At 42.6% G+C, this 23270-nt stretch overlaps 4 protein-coding genes across 4 annotated transcripts; 3 read left to right on the plus strand and 1 right to left on the minus strand.

The window, feature by feature from the left end:
• Positions 1 to 1919: 1919 nt before the first annotated feature.
• LOC131264691 (endocuticle structural glycoprotein SgAbd-2-like) lies at positions 1920 to 2476 on the minus strand. Its single transcript, XM_058266961.1, has 2 exons — positions 2468 to 2476; positions 1920 to 2351 (listed from the first exon to the last, which is right to left on the minus strand). The coding sequence occupies exons 1-2, from the start codon at positions 2474 to 2476 to the stop codon at positions 1920 to 1922; spliced, it is 441 nt and encodes a 146-aa protein (XP_058122944.1).
• A 2995-nt stretch (positions 2477 to 5471) lies between these two features.
• On the plus strand, positions 5472 to 6403 carry LOC131264692 (endocuticle structural glycoprotein SgAbd-2-like). The gene is made up of 2 exons (XM_058266962.1): positions 5472 to 5560; positions 5911 to 6403. Exons 1-2 carry the CDS (start codon positions 5472 to 5474, stop codon positions 6401 to 6403), a joined length of 582 nt encoding a protein of 193 aa, XP_058122945.1.
• Positions 6404 to 15615: 9212 nt separating this feature from the next.
• Positions 15616 to 16705, plus strand: LOC131266799 (larval cuticle protein 1-like). The gene is made up of 2 exons (XM_058269446.1): positions 15616 to 15627; positions 16400 to 16705. The coding sequence occupies exons 1-2, from the start codon at positions 15616 to 15618 to the stop codon at positions 16703 to 16705; spliced, it is 318 nt and encodes a 105-aa protein (XP_058125429.1).
• A 4067-nt stretch (positions 16706 to 20772) lies between these two features.
• LOC131266797 (endocuticle structural glycoprotein ABD-5-like) lies at positions 20773 to 22164 on the plus strand. The gene is made up of 3 exons (XM_058269444.1): positions 20773 to 20858; positions 21711 to 21820; positions 21928 to 22164. Exons 1-3 carry the CDS (start codon positions 20847 to 20849, stop codon positions 22109 to 22111), a joined length of 306 nt encoding a protein of 101 aa, XP_058125427.1. The 5' UTR covers positions 20773 to 20846; the 3' UTR covers positions 22112 to 22164.
• Positions 22165 to 23270: the final 1106 nt, after the last annotated feature.

Consider the following 23270-nt stretch of genomic DNA (forward strand, 5'->3'; position numbering starts at 1 on the left):
GGATGGGAGAAGCGTGAAAAGCCCAAATATTATCACTACATTTGCAGTTGGGTGGTGATTTTCCTTTTTTTCGGCCCACGATTTGGGCTACCACCCTTCGCCCCTTCCCTGCTTCATCTCGCTCTGCGTAGTACGAGATGATCGCCTTCCACCATCCCGTCAATAGGGGACCAACATCGGTGCATCGGCAACACCACCATCAGAGCTAGGGCAAGCTAGGGTGGAGGAAAATCACGCACTCTCGGTGCGATGGTGACGCAAGTGCGCGCTGACCAACCATACACACGCATGCACACAGCGGGAACACATGATTCGTTTTCCATGTTCGACCTCCTTTTCCCCCTTGGTCCGCCCCCGCTCCCGGTCCCGTTGCAAAGTGGCGGGGCGGGGACCACCGTGTCGACCAGATATAATCGCTGGCGTACCGAAAAGAACACGCATCCGTAACCCGCCGAATTGTGGCCGAGGCAGCTTACTGGACTAACCATGCATTCAAACGGTGGAACGAAATGCTTGGTGACTTCAATGCTAGATAAAAAGAGTAGCGGAAATATATGCTAAATTTTTACTATTCACCTTTTTTATAGCTTCAAATTTGAAGAATCGTTGAACATTTAATTAAGATTTAATTTTATTTGTGTTTTTGTTCAGTATTGTGTGTAACTTGCATTTATCTTTACTGGATGCGAGAGATAAATTATTACTTTTGATTAGATTTCTTCAGTTAAAATATATTTGCCATATAATTAGTCGCTTCTAAACTTATTAGGACAGTTCGTGCCGTAAAAAAGTATGATATATAAATTCAATAACATACGATTATACATGTATTTTACGATAGTAGCCATTGTTGTAAATTGGATTTTTTTGTTGTTTTTTATTTAATTTTAAATTTAATTATTTAAGTTCAAGATAACTAATTGTTTGTAATCATCATTTAAAAAAAAATAACTATAGTTCAAAATATTTCCCAATGTCATAGGGATTTTAGCAAATGACTATTGTTGGCGATATCAGAAGCGCAAGAGTTTTCCTGTAAAAGCTTTTTCAATACATAAATTAAAATAATGAAAATGAAATTTAAAAAAATAGAAATGTAATTGAATACAAAAAGTGCAAAAAGTGGTTGAAATCTCTAGGACAAAACAGTGCATAATAGTGCGTTTCACTTTATAGTAGAAGAAAAACGATAAAACAATTATTAACGCCAGTCAGACCAGGGAACGACCTCAAAAGGAACAAGAACCAACATTGACGTGCGAGGGTTCTCTTGTGTAGCTTCCTCCCGATACATTCAGCACCGGAAACGAGACAGCTAGACAGTTCCATCCCTCCACTAGATGACTGTGGCTAATAAATAACCGCAGAAAAAGACTCTAGGGACCGCGGGGTATTGGTTCCGACGCTTGATGCGCCTCTATTAGAACGAGATTAGTGATGGATAAGCATGAAGAGTGCCTTGGGAAGGGACACAATTTGTCATGCCGTCCAGGGGCGGCGGGATGGACGGGAGACGGAAAGTGCGCACGTGCACGTGACACGCCGGGGCCCGACAACCTGCTGCACCACCATGACACCACCATGAGTGTTGGTTTGGGTGCGAGCACGAGCCCGGGTTCGCAGGGATGACATGACATGGCATCACCAGGTTGTGGCGTGTGGCACTGGTTGACTTTTCCCCCGGGGGGAGGTAGGTGGATGTAGGTGAAAATGAAAGCAGGCGAGAGAGCCAGCATGCTGGTTTGTAGAGAGGAGTTCCCGACAATTCAAGGCGACAAGGATGTTGGTTTTTGGTGAGTTTGGGGAATATATTTTCAGGTTTTTCTATCAAGGTACTCTAGAAGGGTCTTGCAGACTCGCTGAGTGGATCACAATGTTGCTCATAGCCCGTTGGGGACGCTGGGGCTTCCTGGGGCCGCTTAGTAGCTGTGCTTGTAGCTCGGCTGGGGCGCATAGTGCTGGGGCTCCTCGTGGTGCTGAGGCTGGCTGGCGGCCTTGGCGTACGCATCGACCAGCTCCTTCGGGAGCGGGGGCGGCGTCGGCAGATGGGCTCCCTTGGCCTGGAAGCCGTTCTCGTCGGCGACGTAGCTGACGGCGACCGGGTGTCCGTGGGGGTCGGTGTAGGAGAACGATCCGTGCGCCACCTGCACCTCGTGGTCCTTGCTGCCACCGTTCTTCACGAAGCCCTGCTCCTGGGCCGCGATACCGTTGGCCGACTCGTAGCCAAACTTGTAGCTACCGTCGTGTCCATGGTACGATTCGCTGTGCACGATCGGGATGTGCTTGGCCGGGGCCTGGTGATAGTCTCCAATGGCGCTGGCCACGGCAATGACGGCGAACAGGGCTACGAACTGCGGGGCACAAGACAGGGATAACGATTAGGCACTTCAGTCACTTTGGTCACTGGCTGCTACACCACTGATGCCTCCGGAGAACCTTCTCTATGGCCAAATATTCGCTCACTTACCATCTTCATTGTGGATCGGTTGTTTTGGAACTCGCGGTTGCTTGCGTTGAATGAGCTTTGGATGCTAACTGTGCACTGACATGTCTATCGATCGGTTCCATAGATATTTATACTGCCGGTGGGCTCCTTCTGGGGCAGCCCGGCAGAAGGTCTCGCATTCGTGTGGGATCCCCGTTGTATTGGCGCTGTTCGGTCGTCGCCAAAAAGTCCCACCATTCCCAGCGGCGGCCGACGTCCGAGGCATTGGCCGAAAAGCGACGCCACACTGGCAGCGCCGGCCAGAGTGAGGGAGATGGTACCGATACGCGGGACCTAGAGTGTGGAAAGACATCGGCCATGTGAGAAGAACTCTATCAATAACGAAACGAAACAAATTTTACGTGTGGCCAAAAAACATAGCGCCACCGATGGAATAAAACTACCGTCAAGAAACCATCGATCGCTGAAAGACAATCAAAAGAAGCACACACGTATCGGCGGGTACCCAATACCAATTTGGCCAAGCCACTTCTGACGGTGGCCCAGCGTGCGTCCCCATCCTCCTATAGCCTCCCGCTATTTTTCTTTCCCCGCCCCCGGGGCAACCCACCCTCGGGTCGGGCAACGAAATTGAAAGTTATTATTTTAAAAGACTTTCATCCAACGGTCGACGCGTCGCGGCCATCGTGACGGCCTGGGTTTGCGAATTCTTCTTCTCGTTTGGCAGTGATTTCGGAGCTTTTTTTTCAATTAACTTTTGGCGTGCACTTTTTGGCCCGCAGCGGCACTGTTTCAAGCGGTAATAGCATATTGCGACAGCGACCGATCGCTCGTGCAGTCGACACGAGATCTGAACGAATAGAATCTGGAGCAAAAGGCGGTGATGGGTTTTTTTTCGGGCGTCTAGACCGAAAGAAATTGCTAAGCGTTTTTTTATTGGCAAACCATATCAAAAAAGCTTGCCAAACTTCCCGAATTATGTCACACAAGGATGTCCCTGTGGAGCATCTAACTTTGGAGCTACTAGATTGAAAGGATATCTGTATTTTCCACAAACTATTTTGTCTCATGAAATGTTTTAGAAAAAGTCTCTCTTACGTCTCTCTGAAATCTTTTAAAACTACTTCGATGAAAAACGGGCTACCTTTCGGGTTGATGCAAAGAAAACTAAACCAAAGGAAAAAAAAAACATACAAATACAAATGGGAAAAAAGATGCCATGCAGAAAATTACTCTCGCCTCACGAGCATGGCGCACGCATGGCGAATTTTTCGCCTTTCGACAAATGGCCAAACTCGCAAGAAGCTCCCTCGCGGAATGGGAAATAATGTCGCCGGTTCAGAAAAAAAAGAAGCAGTTCATGCAATCGCAAATTGCGGGCCGTGAGCCTTGAAATGTTGGTGAAATTAATGAAGCACCGCGTTACGATTGGTTTAGGATATTGCATAAAGTATCAGAGATTAACCTGATCTGCTTTACATTCATTTGGAGGAACTTCTCTATCTTACAGAATTGTATCTTATTTTAATCACATTAAATGCTAGAGGCAAATTATTGATGATTTTTTTTTTCGCTTTTCAATCAACCGTGCAATTCCGGTTCCCGGGCGGTTTCATTCCTTCTTTCATCATGGATGAACGGATTTATGAAAATGAAAGAGTTTATTCAACCATAAATACTTCTTTTTCGTCACATTTTTGTAAATTTATTGAGATTAGTCATAAGCAATTTGATTCCTGAAATTGAGTTTCTGTTGTACAGCATCTTTTTCTTTTTTCAGCATATTTTTGCTTGCAGTAAAACCAATGCTGAACTTCTTTAAAAGAACAAAAATTGAAATATTTAAAAGATTAAATCCATAAAATCAAAGATCTAATATTAAACCATAGAAAACCAAAATCTTCCTTGTAAATTGAACTGGCTCCAATATTTATATCGAAAGCAGTTATTTAGGCTATCGGAATATACCCCTGTGACTCTTTAAATATATGATATTAGTTTAAAAGACTAATTAAACATTTATTTCTATAAGATTTAATCTGTATTAAACCAAGCACTACTACAACTCTTCTTTGCTATGGGTAGGAATATAATGATTTTTTAACAGTTTTATTTACCTAAGACATTGATTGATGTACAATGCAATAGACAAGTGGTAGATCTGGTCAAATCCAGGTCACTGAACGTGATCGATTATAAAGCCATAGTTAATAATGCGGGCCAAATGATCCCCTTTGAGCACAAGGCTTCGACATACACTTGTATTTGTTTTATAAGTGTTTTGGCATCGTGTTTCCAACTAAAGAAAAACTAGTAGAATAGGATCATAATTTGATTGTTACAACACGTTTACATTTGTTTTTCAGTTGGCTTTAGAATGTTAGTTTTTTTACATCAGTTGAAGTTGGTTGTATCGTATTTTTAGTGTATAACGACCCCCTTTTAGTTAGTCTGATTAAGGGGGTCGTTATACACGGGTAGTTACTTTTTGATTAGATAATAGAGTAGAGGGTAAAACACGTATAACATTGTAACAACTGATGAAAATAATGAAAAAAAATTCAATTTTTTTTATAAACATAGAATTGTTTTTGGGGGGTCGTTATACACGGGGGGTCGTTATACTCGGAAAAATATGGTATTTTATTATATGTGTTGGCTGCCAAGTAAGAGAAGTAAAATACTTTATATTAATTGACATAAAAAAGTGCATATCTGCCTCGACATGCAAGTGGTCAGCATTTTTTTTTCTTTGTCAATGTGATCAGCGTTTTTCTCTCTTTCTCCTTTGTTTCCTTTTAACACTTTCATTCACTTCCCCGTTGTTACGATTCCATCGGCAGCCGACCGCCATGGTCCGTCATTTGCATCCATCTACACTGGCGTACCACGTTTACACAATTTTCCAGGTGTACGGAAAATTGAAATACAAATTGCTGTTAAAATAAACACTATGCCGCGGTCCCAGGGTTAGGATGGGATGGAAGAAAGCGTGCGAGAAAGAAAGAAAGCAAACCATCCTACAATGCTCAGCCCGGAACGCACCCGCGGTCGCACATATGCTCGCATAACGTCTATTTATCAGTTCGATGCTTTTTTGCTGCGCCGGAGAGTGTGAGTGTGATCGAAACGAAACGAAATCAAAAGCGGAATCATCCCCAGCATCCGGACCCCGGGGGAGGCCCTGGTCGGGCGGCCTCAGCGTTGGCCTCCGGTATAAAAAGAACTATCGAATTTCGGAAGGCCATCAGTGCAGCTCCAGCAATCGTGGTAAACAAACCAAAGCAGCAGTCCTCCGGTAAAGTGTTATAGAGCAGTCAAAAGAAACAAATCCAGCAACATGAAGATGGTAAGGATAAGAGCAGCAGGAAGCCGAACTCGAGTTTAGTTGTGGCCACCGTTTGAGGAAGGTTCCCGGAAGCGTTAAATCGTCCTGGAGCACGTGTTTTCGCCGAAAGTGTCAGGTCCTCTAACTATGTGCTACTTCTATTGCAGCAAATTGTCGCCACTCTTGGATTGATGGCCGTGGCCATGGCTGCTGCAGAGCACTACCATGCCGCACCGGAGTACGAGCACCAGGCCCCGGCCAAGCACATCCCGATCGTGCACAGCGAGTCGTACAGCCACCACGACGGAAGCTACAAGTTCGCCTACGAGTCGGCCAACGGCATTGTGGCGCAAGAGGAGGGCTTCGTCAAGAATGCCGGCAGCAAGGACCACGAGGTGCAGGTGGCGCACGGATCGTTCTCCTACACCGACCCCCACGGACACCCGGTGTCTGTGAGCTACGTCGCCGACGAGAACGGCTTCCAGGCCAAGGGAGATCATCTGCCGACGCCACCTCCGGTGCCGCAGGAGCTGATCGATGCGTACGCCAAGGCCGCCAGCCAGCCGGCTTACCACGACGAACCCGAGCACGTCCAGCCGTCGGCCCCTCACGGGTACAGTCAGTACTAAAACTCCGGCGCGAAAGATGAAGCCTTACTCTAATCTCAACTCAATCCGACTGACTAGAGGCCGGTCAGGCCGATAGGAATGGTCCGCGGGAGGACGATCGCATACGCCTTCGCCTACCTCCCGACGTTGGCCAACGTTGATCTTACTGTTTTCTGATATATACTCAAATAAATGTGATAAAAAACCTTTAAATTTCGTTTGCAATCATTGGGTTTTATTAGAAACTTTAGTCAGCGTTTTTTTGGGATGTGTCACAATGCTAATACTTGGCACTATTTCGATAACATAGTATGGTTACTTAGAAGTATCTAGAGATTGTAGTGCTCCTGACGTGTTTTACTCTTGATACACTGTAATTCTATGGCTTATTATTTGAACTGTTCTGAACTATCAAGTGATCCATCAAAAATAGAAAAATCTTATACTGTTTTATTTGTTATCAAGTTTTTCCTCATAACATGGCTTGAGCAATGATTATGTTTTGCTTCTTATCGTTTGATGGTCTTTTGCGGGCGGGAAAAACAGCCTGACGTAATGCGAGGCCGCGTTCGTTTGCTGAAATAAGTGTGCTCTTGCAAACGCGGATAGGTTTTGGTCGACAGCATCTTGCTGTACGAAAACAAGGGTAGTAGAAAATAATGGCCTCCAATGATTCTGCTCGAAGGGGGATGATCGAGTTCGATTGAAAATTGGCAGACGGCGCGAGCATAAATGTAACACACATTCACCACCCCAAAAATAGACGCCCGTTGGCGGTGCATTAACACGATCGTGTTACATGCGGGGCAGTCAAATTGATGCATTGAGTGAGATTGGCCGCAGTGTCTATGCATTTCTTTTTGCCTTTTTTTCATTCGATTGGTCTCTTTACTTTTCTTTTCACACTGTTGTTTTTTGAGGGTTTCTGTAGAGAGCAATAAAGTGCACCTCAGATAGGTCGATGGATGAGGGTGGACGCTAATGGACGATGGATGTTGCACCTGTGGTTGATTCTACTTTTATTGATGCATTTGTCGTGGATGATTGAGGAAAAGAAATGTGCAATAAGTCATCTTTTTTTCATCTACCAACATTTGACGAGCCTTGTTGCATTGAAATAAAGTTCGTGAGCAAGTGATTTTTTGTGAAACTTTTCATCGGTTAGTTTTGACAATTTGAATGAATAGAATAAGACTTCTTCTTATATTGACCTTCGTAACGTAATGTAATGTAATTAGTGGAAATTGATTACTTAATTTTTTTCCCTAAAGAGAAAGACTACTATTATGGCAAGTATATTTGTTCCTAACGTCTAAAACTGAGTTAAACTAACAGTATTTGCTACTATCATCTTATCTTACCGTTGTTTCTAAAACACCACCCAACAATGGCTTACAAATATGTTTTTGCTGTTTTCAACAGACACATCCGTTGACAACAAGTAGTGGAGTTTTTTAGGCAAATGGTAGAGATTTTAATCACCAAAGCAAACTAAGCATCTTCTTTGTCATCTCAATCAACGCTTGTCCAGTTTCCGTTTATTAGCAACCAGTGAAGCATTTAATTGCTACTAAATCGTCCGAGACCTCAATTTCCGCCTACGAGTGAAAGACAGTGCTGTGGTCTGCAGGTCGTTTTTTATTATACCACATCAAATCGAAGCGCTAAGATGCTCCGATCGATTATGGCGAGTGGTTTGCAATGATTGAACAGCTATCACCGCAACGAGACAAGCTGAAATCAAAACAAAAATCTTTTCAACAATACAACACGTAAGTAAAAAGACACAGATGGAAAAGCCAGAAACCATCGGGCCGGAGGAAAAAGTTGTCGATTTCCGCCAGTGGGCTGCCACGGAAGTACGACTGGCAGGTGATTGATGGGTTCGTCTTCGCGCGAACGCAGCAGAGACGTAGAAAGATGCAAAAGGATGTGGCCACGGGTTTTGTTGATACTTTCCCCCGCGCATTGTTTTTGCTTGAACCGACCGATGATGGATTACCGCATCGGGTGGCGCTAGAGAGGCCCTGCGGTTTGCACTGAAGTGCGAAAACGTTTCCTCGGTTGTCTGGCGTGGGTCATCTCGGTGTGTTTAATTATAAAACTAGGCGTTCGATTTTTTTTCTTAAATGCAGGAAGATTAAGAGATGATTATGGGTCGTTGTGCTGCCGTATGTAAAACAATTCACTTATGCAACAATTTGTGGGTTAATTCATGCTCCATATATTACAATACAAAAAAGGTTAAAATGAGATCATCCGGGAAGCGTCTACACTCGATTGGAAATATATGTTCATGTGATATGCTAATATGAGCACTAAAATATGTCGAAATAATTTGTCTCGACGATTTTCGGTCGATGGGTAATATTTGTGTTTGAAAATTGATTTCGCACATTTTCGAATCAGTTCATGAAGAAAAACAACTTAATGTTTCCGCACAATTGCCACGACCACTTGAAGCTGCTGCGGAAATAAGAAAATTAGATCCTATCTTTTGAGTTAGTTAAGGTGGATGCATATTTTCCACGAACAAACACAATTCAAAATTAGATAGAATCGACTGATAGAAACGACAACTGCATGGTGATAAAATCTGGCCTTAATCATTCGTTCATTGTTCTCTTCAATGATATCCCGCTTTTCCTTTGCGACACATTAATCGCCTCTTCTGTTTGCGAGCAATGGGGGTGAGTGTGTATGTGTGTTTCTTTCTTTTTCATTTTTATGAATCGAAATAATTTTATCATTTTATCAAACATTTGCATTATTTCACAGGCCTCTTCCCGGGCTGGAAAACAGTGGCAACAGTCAGAGGGGAAAACCCTTCGCTCGATCGACGCACTTGAACTCCGTCCGACGCCGATGGCAAGTGCGTATCGTAATGAATTTGCCCGACCCGCTTTGAGGCGGCGTGTTTTTGAGCTACCAATCGGCCAACTCTGAAGTGCTTTATTAGCAAGCCAAATTTTGCTTCTCGGAACCCGTTCAATCCTCGCATGGCATGTCCTGGCTGGCAGAATGGAAAGGGGAAAATGATCGTCGGCAGATTCGGACGATTTGTTTTTCCACCACCGGAGCTCGTTGTCGCAACCGGCGAGGGTCTTACAAGCAGCGAACCAGAAGCAACACCAACCAATCCAGTGCGTCGCTCTGGTGTACCGACCATGCGCCACATGCGCCAGTTCCCAGCTCATGGGGTTGATGGGTTGATTTTTGCGTCGTTCGGCAAACAACCCGAAAGCGCCTTGCACTTAAATCGCCAACCCCGCGCACACGGAAGTACGGAACCGTGTGAGAAACCGATCATATGTTTTTCGGGTGCTACAACAAATCGCTTTCGCTGCCTCGCTCCTAGCCCTGCACCACGAGACCCATTTTGCAGCATCTCCGCAATGGTTGGGGTGTTTATTTTAGAACCGAGACGAACATGCAGGTGTTACCGTGGCTAAATCCTTAAAATGCTAAAACCACCATTGCTCGATCCTGTTTGGTGTTGTTGCTTGTGTTTTGTTCCCCTCGCTCTGGCGTTCGGCAGGGCCGCCTTATGTTTCCCCTGCCACAATGGCAGCACAATGAACTGCGCGCCCTCCCGTTAAGGGGACGAATATATTGAAAATGTTTGCTTAGGCTCCTGAGCACCGAGAGTGCAAGGGGCGCGTAGTCGGCAGCGTGCGTTTTCCTTCACGTTTGGTATCGCCGGGCAGTCGGGTTGTCGGGATCGGCGAGACCGGTCCCTCGGTCGGTCCTGCAGTTGGTCGGTTTTTGGTATTTAATATACATTTAGGGGAAAACTGGCACCGCACTGTAGGTTGTTTCGTTTCGCGGCGAAGTTAATTCTCCGTGACCACACCGCATTACGGTATGCATCCCTCCGATCGAGAGGAAGGGAGGGCGGTGGAATTCATTATACTGCGAGTACTGACGGTTCGCGTGCCGTACCATTTGAGCCTGTATTCTGCTTCCTACCTTGCAGAGGCGAGGAAACTCAATGCATTGATTGCTTAATTTTTTAATAAGATTGTGTGCCGCTTCATTTAGAGGAATATTAATTAAAAAAAAAACACACCATGACGGATACCATTTCATTCATGCTTGTCCAAACACTAGCTCATTCCTTTCGATGTTTTTGCTCATCTCCGCGGCGTTGTGAGATGCTGTAAGATGTGAACGAGCTGCGCCTAAATGTATGCAACCGGTTAAACACTTTCGCTTTCCATCTGTGATCGGCCGACAGTGCGTTGATCTTGAACTGCGCGCGTCGATACTAAAAATCGTGAGCTCGCCGCTTTCACCTGGGTGGATCTTTTGGAAAAGGCGGTCAGCGGCAAAAGTTGGCCACGACCTCCATACCGTATGTTGCGTGGAAATGCAGGTGACCTAGAGAAAGATCGATCGTGACCTAGTGAGTTGACCGAAAGGGAAAGTTCCAAAGGAAGCCGTTCCACTGCGAGCCAGCGTTAAGTGTACTTCACTGGATGTGGAAGGGAAGGTGAAAGGTGATTGTGAGCTAAACAATATACTAGAGAGAACCTGTTGAATAATCCGAGGGATGTGCTCAGTAAAATAAAAATGTTTGAAAACAAGTGTTCATAACAAACCAAAATCAAGTAACTCAGACGTTATTGCACAGTTCGATGTTTCTGACGAATGTTACGTAATACAGTGGAATTGTAGGCCACCGGGGTACTCTGTTTGGTTTTATTTACCCAGATTGCTCTAGAGTGCCTGATTTCCTTTCATGCTAACTACACGTCATTCATTAAAAGATTCCCTCATCTACCGAAATACAACAATCAAAATCGGGAAGCAAATATTTATACCTTACCACTTGAGTGCCTCAGTGTGGGCATCGCTCAGTTGCATTTTTGGGTGTGTTTCAAGTAGTTTACAATTCAAACCACGAGTCATAATCTCTACGGCACGCATGAGAAGCATACGTGTTTGAAGGTGTTTGGTGTCGAAATAACAGATAGCAGGAAAAGGAAGACATATCATACTTTTAACGTTCGATGTTTAACCATCCATCATTGCGGCACGCGTTAGGCCGGTGGATTCCGCACGTCGACGTCCCATTCGCAACGAAGCGCCCGAGCATCTTATGACCCTCTAACCCAACGACCTGTCGGAGAGTTTCGGTTATGATCGCTTGTAGGGGAAGGTTTCTGTCGATCGCTAATTGAGCGCACACGCCGCTACCCCGTGTTATCGAACAGGCGAAGACAGTCTCTGCTAACATCGTGCATATCATCGACGTCTTCATCTTTGGAACATTTGACGACTGTTAAAACGATGCGCTATCCAAGAGCGCCGAAATGCACCCATCGGTCAGTACTGCAGGTGTGCGGCCCTCGTCGAGGATAACTGGTTGGTTTGGCGCAATTTTCCACTTAGGCACATCAAACATCAACCTCCTCACCGGACAGTATCATCGTGCGGCACGCGGTGGCACTGAGATACGCGATCGGGTGTTAGATCAGTCTTTTGGGTTTTTTTCTTCCATGTGTGTGTATAAACACCTACCCTGGTCAACGTTTGACATTTACACCCCGACGGGGACCTCGGGCAGCAGTTCAGCGTGGACAGTGTGGGCAAGCTTGGCATGATTACGTTCGGTAACAAATGTGTGTTCTTCTTGGTGCTTCGAACATCCTCCGGTTACGACGGGTTGTGATTTGTCACCATCAACTTGTTTTTGGCGACAAGATGATGGCTTATGATCGCATTGATGCTTGTCCAGTGATTTCACCCGCTAGCAATACAAACAAAGAACGACGTCAAAACATTTTCTTTACATCCGGTTCCAGACGGAACTTCCCCTGAATACTAATTGTGGCATCGCTTACGCCTTGTGGTAACTGGAAACGACATGGAGATGTTCCCCATCTAGATCCTTGAGATCACGTGGAGTATCCGTACGATAAAATGCTCGGACTCTGACACCGTTTGATGAGCGTGGAGGTAAATTCCAACCCTTCAGATTGACAGATGCCATCTCACAACCCATCCGGATGACGGCAAAACGTGTCCGCTGGTGGGTTTAAATTTGCATAGGCCACCAAACGATGGTGCACTTTTTCAGCCTCTCCGGCACGTGTGTTTCACTAGCTCGTCCGGCGATAACTGATGCAACCGGTGGATTAAGATGATGAGTTTTTGCGTAAATGGGTGTTGCTGTTATTCCCCTATGGTCCCTCGTCGGGATCAATGAAGACTCGGCATGCATTTGCAAATCAAATGTCTTCCACCCGATAACTGCTCCAGAAACGACGACGGTGACCTTGTGGTGGACATTTGGAATATTGATTGAGCTTCTAATTTCGCCCGGCAGCGAAACGAAGACTATCGCGAACAAAATGTTGGCCTTGGGAGGAAGGTAACCCCATGAACTTCCAGTTTCAAACTTGTTTGCCATCTTTTCGTCTTGCATCACCGTTTCGGATGTCACCATGTCACCATTTGTGTATGTGTGTCTACTCCGCAGGATTCGTTGCGAAAGATGATATTTTTGATTCATGTTTGAAAGAAACTATTTATGCTGTACTATCGAAGGACTTCGAAGGGAAAAAACTCGGTCGTCTAAACCTTATAATTCAAAGATTACTTTACTTGAAAAGGCTTGTTCTTTACTACAATAATACAATAACGTCATCATCATTTTTGAAGTAGTATTTTTACGGCTGCTTTACAATTAGCCGGAAACCATTTTTCAGTCGATCTTATACATGATTATACATCCAGTCCATTCGTAGGAGTCGCTTACAGAAATACGTTTTACTTCTAGACTCGTCGGCCAAGCCTTAAGTACACTCGATTTAACTCGTTTTTTATTGACGGACTGTTAGATAGATAGGATGGATAGAAAAAGAATTAAGTAAAAATTGCTTATCTACAACAATGAGCGTGGGCTTCTGAGCTAGGTGAAGGCAAAAAAGCTGAACATGCCGAATAAGAATCCGATCGCCAGTGTTTATGGTCGAATATCAGGTGAGTTAACGAAATCATCCCTCATGATATTCGGAAGCGAGACTACATAACAAACGGCGAATATTCTAATCTTAGTGATCGTCCCAGTGACGATCATGATGACGATGACCACGGTGATCGGTTTCATACCATTGTAAACGTTAATCCCGTATAAAAAGTTATTCCACGACAGGACGCGCGCCATCTGAAGAATGCCATTTCTACTTGCTTTGTTTTGCTTAACGGTTTCTGCCAAGGAGATGTGTAAAAAGCATCTCCCTGCCTTTGTGTCTGTGACGAACACTGCCAGTGTGAGAATGTTTACATGAGTTGGTCCGGGTGCACGCGTTCCGATTCGTGTGCTCGCTGAAACATCGTCTGACTCGGGCCAAGGATGGACCACGCGTCTAATTTATGGACGTGTGCAAAGTTCAAAGAGCGCCGAATTAGAATATCTAATGGATCGCACAAAGTCGAAGGAAACAGTCGGGGACAGAGATGAGTCGCCGATCCAAACGTTGCGGAAAAACGTTCTGGCACCTACGTGGAGCCGAGCGACGGCAGCATTAGCCGATATTGGAGCTATTGGTAATGGCTTTGTTTTGTGTGGTCATAAAAATTAGTGTTATCGTCCCAATACAATTCTTTCCAGCACTATTCTTCATATTGTTTATTGGGTTGAACAATGTTATCGTTTGAGTGCATTCTCTTGTGTTCATCTTTAACTTGGTATTTTTTATTATATAGCCATTTTTATTTTAAATCATATAATACGAAAAGTATGCCAAATTTTTCGCAATAAAATACTCACAGCGTAATTTTTAACATAATACTTTCAGGTAATTTATTATTATTCATTGTTACATGCCGTTAGTTAAAATTCTTGGATCTTTGGAGTTAAAAGTCCGCACTATCCAACGTTTAAGTGTGAACCGAAACAATGCTGAGTTTGTTCGCTCAATGTATTCTTTATGAAGAGTCTTAAGGATTTCTTCTGTTTCTCGTACCAACTTAGAACAGTCAGGCAACATTAGAACATGGAAAGCGATGTTTCGTACAACAATTAAAAATCGGCTTGTGAGGTGAGGACTGAAAATGGAATGCAGAAAATAATAGATATAATTGAATTTTCAGGATAACAAGCAAGCACAACATTCACACACAAATGTTTGACAAATATATGTAACAACAACGTTACAAGTTTGTAAAACCTGAACAGAAAACGTGTTTATCAATTATAAACATGGGCCAACCAAAGCAGAAGATAGTGTAGCATCCGGTGCCATTTATTATCGTTTTATTGCATTTGCCGTAGGGTCTAGAGCCTAGACTGCTGACGACTAAAGAAAAACAGAAGAGATGCTGTTAACCAGGAAGTATCTGGAGAATCCTCTTCGATTGACCTTGTAAAACCCACATCAAAACCGATAAAAGCCAACGAAGAACTTTGTCTGGCTTGCGTAGAACCGGCAGCCGGCTTTGCAAATTCTACACGCCGAAAAATAACCGGCGCCTAACAACCAATCTAGATCACCGAAACATTCGGTAGAAAAGTTGGAACCGGTTCGGAGCAGGTTTGTATTCATCAGACCTTGAGAAGATATCCTCCGACGAGCCGGCAAACCAGCCTGCGAAGACGTCCTTACACCTACGACGAGACTTTTTTGTTGGGCAAACTTAGACTGTTCAAAAATCGAAATTTCACAAAAAACGGTTCTTTGAAACCGCGTTGCAATAAAAAAACATTAACAAAGTTCTAAAAAGCTAAAACTTCTCAGACAAATACTAAGCTAGCGATTAGCTGGCTGCACCGGTGGAGATCCATCTTCGGCGTCGCGAAGACGAGCCATGCTGAAAGGTTACGATGGCCATTATTTGAATACCACTCTAGTTTCGTCGGTGGATATTTTTCGGTGATTATTTAGTTTTTTGTCTCAATTTTGCGAAGTCTGGCACATTCCGGTTGCCTCAGCCCAGGCAGATAAAGCTGATAGCAGATAAAGTTAGTGGTGGACTAACAAAGAAGAAACAAAACTGATGTGTTGCTTCTTCAACTTAGGAATTTGTAGCAGTTTGTGCGGAATTTGAATTAATGGAGGTCATCTGGTGTTGATTTGGCTGGTCTGAAGACCAACCAACAGATATATAACGCAGTAGAGTGTCTCACTAGAGCATTGTAGCTTCGAAGAGCATTGTGAAAAGATCTGTAGTAGCAAAAGCTTCTCATCCTCGTTTCCAAACAAAAGTTCTGCGAACTAAACTCCGAAATGAAAGTCCTGGTGAGTGGGATTATAAAACAATGTTGGAATCTGGAAAAAGTGTAGAACCGGAGAAAGTGATCGTGAAACTGCCAGTTAAGATAAAAGTGGCATCTGTTGTGCTACAGTTATAGAGTTTTAGTTGCCGACAGTTCCCCTTAGTTATTAGAACTATTGAATTTTACTGGAAAGGAAATCAGAACAACATCATTTACTTCTTAAAATGAGTTCATCCAGCTGATCCTGATCGTCTTTCGTACGGATTCTGGAGTAATCGGGATACAAACTGTGACAACCGTCAAAAACCGGTTTTATGATCGAAATCGAAAACAAAACAGAATACCATCGATGCGAGATGGTTTTGATTGAAGCTCTCTTTTCGATTGAAGTTTTTTTTAATGAGACGTCGTCTGGTATCTTCCTGGAAAAAAATCATGGTCAACCTCTGTTTAGCCAATTGATGCTTTGACAGATTGTTACGAGGCGTATTGATGAGGAAATAAAACACTAGCGATCTTAGGAAATAGGTTTTTAAGGAGCTTTTGTGAATATGATTGCTTTAGTGCTGAATCCGCTAGTGATCCTTTTTTATTGAAAGCAAGCATTAGTATGGCGAATCAGTCATACTTCTCCTATTAAAGAAGCTCAGCTAACCGTAGATAGTTCATTAGTTTTATTTGGTGAATTAGGAAATATTCGTCACACACATCGGTGGATTATCTCCTTCCGCCTAATTAAACGAGTTAGTCTTTCACAAATGAATCACCATTGCCGTACTTTATCTTCCGTACAGATTGTTCTCGCTGCCCTCGTTGCCATCGCGGCCTGCGCCCCAAACCGAGACATTGAGGTGCGCAAGCTGGACATCGACCACACCGGGCTTGTGGACGGTTCGTACAGCTTCAGCTACGATCAGTCGGATGACCAAAAGCGTGATGAGTCGGCCTCCCTCAAGACGGTGAAGAACGTTGACAACGAGGATGTGCAGGCGCTGTCCATCACTGGCCAGTACGAGTACACCGACCCGGAGGGCAAGCGCTACCTGGTCAAGTACATTGCCGACGAGAATGGCTTCAACCCGACCATCACCGAGGTCTAGGTGAATCTTTTCCGCGAGAGATGAGCTTCACCTCTCTTCCTCTTTTTTCTGTGTTGCTCGCCTAGCGCGCTTCAAGAACCGTTCGCCATGTCTTATAAAGATTCCCCTTTCCTCCGGAGAACGTTAAACAAACAAACACAAAAACAGATAAATTGAGGGAGTTGTACATTTGGTGTAAAATAAACAAAAAAATAAAAACAAAATTAAAAAAAATTTAAACATCCAACAATATACCGCCTGTTTATTTTAAATGTTTTTTTCAGTAAAAAATTATCTAAATGCCTCAAGGAGGAAATGCTAATTCCAGGTTAGTATAATGAAGTTACTATTGGCAATGGCAATTGATATGGTTGTTCGTTTCTTGGATATATCTGTTGGTGAAGATATCTGTTGTTCGATTGTTGAGATGTTGCACCTTCAATCAATCCAATGTATTCTAGTTTGTTGTTCAATCAGGCATATGATTTTATTGGATAACCAAGAAAATATGTGTTTTTTTCTAAGAACCTAAGAATTTCTAAAAAAAATTTATATAAATTTCATATAAATTTTACTACATTTTTTACAAATGGGTAAAATCAAGTACTACCTATTAGACCAATACAAAACTTCTATTCTCTTTTTTTCATCGGCTATGCAATATTTTTCACTAAATAGAAGCTTATGGCTTATGTTTCATAACATTATTTGGTGTTATCTTATTAGAAGAACACCCACCCTCAATAAAAAACAATGGATCTTCCGTCCAGATTGTTATCACCTCATTTGCGCCTTGTTGAACAAATTAGGAAGTCACAACAGTGGTCCAAAGGTTAGTACCTTTTTTTAGCAAAAATGATAGATAACGCAACTACCAGTAATTTCTTTAGTTCAAGAATTTACTCCCGTTAGTTTTACTCGTGGTGAATAAGTAAGCTATACGTGCTAGAACAGATTTAAATAAATCATAGCCAAAAATGATATTCCGTCAAACTTTTGATATCATGGGAAACAAACAACACTAATGAAATTTAACACAAAAATTAAATAGAAAACTTAACCAACACTGTATTTATTTTTCCGTCGGCGGTGACTCATACGCAAGGTCGAATTGTTTACGGGTTGTATCCTGTTTAATGCCGAAATCTTCTGCTCAGTGAAGCCTCAAGGCATTCCAAACGACCTTCAGTTTCGATAATCTGTGGAAACGAACAGCGTTTGAAGAGTTTGTGATTTGGGTGTCCGAATACAACTCTTCATCGTCTTAAAGCCCTTGTATTGCTTCCAGTTCCATCAGAGTATTAAATAGCGCTGATGCCAGTTGATCGTAGTGGTGCTCAAATGCCGATGAGAGCACCATCGATCACCCTTTCCCTCACCACCAGCACTACCTTGTTCGACGTACCAACATAGAATTCCGCTAGAGTTCGAGTGTTTGATAATTTCATGATGATTTGTTTGGCTACCTCAGAGGCATTTCTAGTAGATACCCACTTTTTTGTTGACCAGACCATCACCACCTTTATACACACACGCTCGATGTTTATAGTATGCACATTGACACCCACTGCCCCCTCCTGAACCTTGAGTTGACCAGTTGCAGTTGTGCGAGGACGCGCTGTTCGTTATAGGTTTTGCGATTGAAGCGGTTTTGCCTCTTACGCCATCAATAAAAATATTTACTGGCTAGTTATTTTCGTGTACTCGTCGCAGGTTCGTTCTGCTTACGAGACTTGTTTCCCTGTTGTACGTGGATAGTCAGTCCTCTCGTACAGGGGAGGGTCCGGTCTCGGTTGGGATTCGAACCCACGCCGTCGAGGTGGTAAGCCCCGGCGCTCATGGGACGATTTTCTAACCGGCGCTACCGCTCGGCTGTCGCGGACCCCCCCGCGGATGTAGATGCTCTATATGTTTAATCTAGCCAACGCCCTAAAACTCGTTTATGATCGCTTCGTTTCGGTTCCGTTTATCTTCACCTGACATCAATCCGATATTTGATACCGTTCATAGTGCGTTTTCATGACTTTTTATGAAGTGGTTGACACTTTGATTTTCGTCAATTGGAAAAGAAACCCATGACACCAGGTTTTCCGAACTACAGCTGGGGCTGCTGAGTAAAATAAAACAGAAAAAAATTAATATCGTTATAGTTGCTCAGTTATTCCATAGCGTCCCGCCGTCTCATGAATGGATCACACTGTTTGTCTTCGGCAATCGGCGTGAAGCGTTGAGGTGGCCATTGAACCACGATTTGGAATCAGGTGCTAATTTTTAAATAATCAACTCTGTCGTTGCATTTGGTATGCTGGAGTTGTGCGAAAAAGAACGATATTACCAGTAATGCCAATCTGCTCGCAGCTCACCTGTTAGCACATCATTATGCACTTAGTAATGATAATTAAAAAACAAACCTACTCCATTAGTCTTTAGTGCAAAACGCACCGTATAAGCAACAGTAAATTAAGCAATCCGATATATCATGTACACGTGCTCTTGCACAGCTACAGCATCACGTATATCTTCGGAATTCTAATGCTCCTTAGTTCAGTAGTTATGAACATAGATGCATTTGATACCATTTCGTAATTTAAATGTTTTACGTTCGAGAGCGATATAATAATAATACTAGACAGCAAGTATTATGGGTTTGTAAAAGTAAAGTTTCTTTTACTCGATGAATGAAATCAGTTTTCAAAAGTATGCTATTCATTTTTATAAAGTAATGAATTTCAAAAGTGTGTTATTTTATCTTCTGCTGAAATTTTTGTCATGAGCCAAAATTTTGAGATGATGCCATTATCACTGTAGCAACGTCTCATGCTACCTGAACCAGCTTTCCCTCTTCAATTTATTCCATTTTTATTATCGGATTAAAAACTAAGAATTATGATATTTAGAAAAGCAAAATGTCATGATACAAAATTTCAGTACAAAAGAAAGTCGAAATGCTGAATTTTGATTAGTTGCTCTTACTTATGAATTGATTATTGAAATGATAATAAAAAGATTGAACTTATAAATATCCTTCAAAACCTATAATGACATAAGCTAATGTCACGAATTTCTCATTTTAGATGTCAAAGTTTTGCCTACCCTTGAACTCTTACAGTTTTAGATGCCCGAAAGAATAATTCTGATGTGTGTACACATTTTGTTTTTGTTAAAATAATGTACATAAACTCAATCAGCGCCATTAGCTTCTAACTAGCAGTCCCTCTTTGCTGACAAATTCAGCTGAACCAATCAATTTAATGTATCAATGGTGCAAACAATTAAAATAGGGTAGAATCCACGGAAATTGTGGATTGTCCTACAGACAGAAATGATTTAATAGAAAACATATTTTGGAGCTGAGGCATACGTACAAGTACAGACACGGGACACATAAAAATACGTAAACAGGATTTTTTTGTATAATAATAATTTTGCAAAAAAATGTTCACAATGAGTACAATGTAATACTCAAGGCCCTCAAAGCTACCGGAATCTTTCGTCCTTCGACAATTTAACATACCTGCATACATACATACATACATATTTGTGCCTTGTCCACCTGATCCCCACCAAACTAACCCATGTTCATTCCAGTGGACAGTTTTGGCGACGACGTGCTCATCTTCTTCATCTCACCGGCCATATTACCGCCGGTTTCCCCGCCAACATTCAACCTCACTCGTTGTCGATGGTTTAGGATTGACCGCTCTTTCTCTATTTAACTTTTTAACCCTTGCTCTCTTTCTACCCTGTTGATACCTCTTATTCTTTCATACGCGCAAGTACCAACACTCTATCAATTCTTCTCTCATCCTGATGTATATTTCTTCTCTTTCAAGCTCTTTCGATGCACGGCAGCCAAAGTCGAAACACACATGTAAGGAAGCATAGCTTCAAAATCAGGTGATAAATTGCGGCGATTGCACGGACGCGTCACCTAAGCCTCCTGCGATCGCGCCATTTGAACCTCCTGAAGCTTGTGCCTTCTCCCGTCCTCCGGCTTAGGATCGGGTTGTTTGGGTAGCAGATAGACAGCAGTATATAAGGGGCCACCAGTCATCACCGACGTTCATTGTTCTGTCATCCAACCTCACTCGCAGTGCGCCAAACCCAAAGGACACACTACCGTGTAGTAAAAGGACTTTTTGCCGCCCTCCAAATAGTGAACATGAAGCTGCTGGTAGGTTAAAGTCGTTCATTGCTGTTACGTTATACAGAAAGTTTAGGTTCCTTCAAGTGAGATTTTTGCAAAAAATACCTTTCGCATGAGTTTCTTATTTGATGAGAAATCTTTGAGGATAGTGTTTCTAAGGGACTCTCAAGTTGTTATACTTTATATGCAGTGTTACGTGTTATAGTGGGGGTTGAAATAAAAAAAATCAGTGTTTCTAAGAACTAATATGGGGATTCGCGACAGCCGAGCTATAGCGTGAGTTAGTACCTCGACAGCGTGGGTTCGAATCCCAACCGACACCGGACCCTCCCATCTGTACGAGGGGAGTAACTATCCACGTACACATAGGATGAAAGTCTTGTAAGCCCTTAATGGGCAGGACGCCAAGAAGAAGATGAAGTAAATCAACATGTTAAACAGAAACTGGTTTATTTATATGGGTTTTTGGTGAAAACTAAGATTTTACCAACCAAAATTAAAGTAGTTTTGAAAATAAACAAAAACGTGAGGATTCGAAATGCTATATACTTCTAAGACTGTATGTCATGCGTTGGTGTGACAAAACACTTATACATACGTATTAGTGGAGATTAGGAACCAAAAAGAACCCATCTTTGCCATGGTGACCTATTCCGTCATAAATTAGAATTATCTGAACACGGTTTGGCACTTTTTCTTGGTTCGCCAAGCCGATCCTCACATGTTCGTATGCGAACAAGACAATAACATACAGCGCTAATGTATGGATGAAACCCACGCGGATATTTTCTGGCTGAATCGTAACCTATCCTAGAACGGTCTTTATCTAATACTCTTGCTTGCTTCTACGTCGTTCCAAATTATGTTCGGATTGCTTAGATTGCGATCTTCGCCTCCCTTGCCGTACTTTGCTTGGCTCGACCACAGGGTGATGTGGAACTGGTGCAGTTCACCAACGACAATAACGTCGATGGAAGCTACCAATTTGCGTAAGTTGTGCTTGAAATCCGATAGTTTATCGATTGTTTGGCGAATTTGTTTTCTACACGTTTTCTAATTCGACGATCAATAATCCGTTCATCCCGATAATGTATAGTTATGAGCAGAGTGATGGCCAGAAGCGGGAAGAAAAGGGAGAACTGAAGCCGGTCGATGGAGCAGAGGAACCTGCGCTTTCCGTTTCCGGTTCGTACGAGTACACTGACCCCAACGGCCAGCGATATCGCGTAGACTACGTTGCGGACGAGAAGGGCTACCGCCCCACGGTGACGAAGCTGTAAGTGGATTGAAGAGTATTTAAATCGACTTCAATGTGGGGCAAAAAACTGTAAAAATATATATAAACGTGAATAAAACGTGAATAAGACAAAACTTGCTGAGTTATTCTTTGTATTAGCTTAAAATTAAAATTTATGAGAACAATTTTTAGAAATGTGAAAATCGAATCCTTATCGTTAAAAAGGCTTAAAGTGCGTAGTAACACTCAGTGTGTTGTCGGATCGTTAAAGGCAATGCACTTTCTAAAATGAGTTGTTGTTTAAAAAAGTATTATTAGTAGACATATAACGGTTACCACGGGGTGGATTTAGTACTTGGATGAATTAATAAACGATCAGTTGAACCATCGGATAAAAATATCGTATACTAGCTTGACGCCCCGGCGTTGCTCGGTGACGAAGGGATTGAGAAAAGAATTATGGTTTTAACTAAAACTTGAAAGATATGTTTAAATTTAATAGTTACAATAACGACATATTTAAAATGTTTGATATTTCATCAATTTGCCCGTAATGTATAAACCTTAGGGTAACTATGTTGGATACACCTAGACATTTGTTTACATGCTTGTTTTGTTTGTGTAGTAAAACTGAGTTTCAATTGTAAAATTTAGATGATTTTATAAAAAAAATGATCAAACAAACCTTCAACAAAATCTGCAGTACTTAAACTAAATGTGTGAAAAGTTTCAGAAGCGACGGTTCAGTATTGGTCGAGGTTTTAGTGTACATAGAACTCCATTCATAAAAAAAGCTAAAATGTGTAGTAGATATTATTTGAACAAAGTCTACACGTGCTTACAATGAATACTTTAGAACGGTCTTTTGAAAAAGCGTGATCAAAATAACCGCCCAAAAACATTCCGGCCTGATCAAGTTGATTCTCCGAACTGTTCAAACAAACAAAAATTTGAAATTTTTTTCATTGATCCAAGATCCTTTGAAACACCCAAGGAATTGTATCAATCGGATAAAAACAGGAAGAGAGAGTTATCTAGATTAAGAATAAAATGTATTGGATTAAGTATAAAGTATCAAGGCCAGACTATGTCCAGAAACAAAATGTCTTCTCGGAAAACCTTGAGTGCGATCAAATACACGTACTTCTTTGTCCTCATCGCACATTCTCTAACACCGAGCTAAGCAGAGGTGTTGAAACATG

This window comes from Anopheles coustani, chromosome 2, assembly GCF_943734705.1.
Source record: "Anopheles coustani chromosome 2, idAnoCousDA_361_x.2, whole genome shotgun sequence".
Taxonomy (NCBI): Eukaryota; Metazoa; Arthropoda; class Insecta; order Diptera; family Culicidae; genus Anopheles; species Anopheles coustani.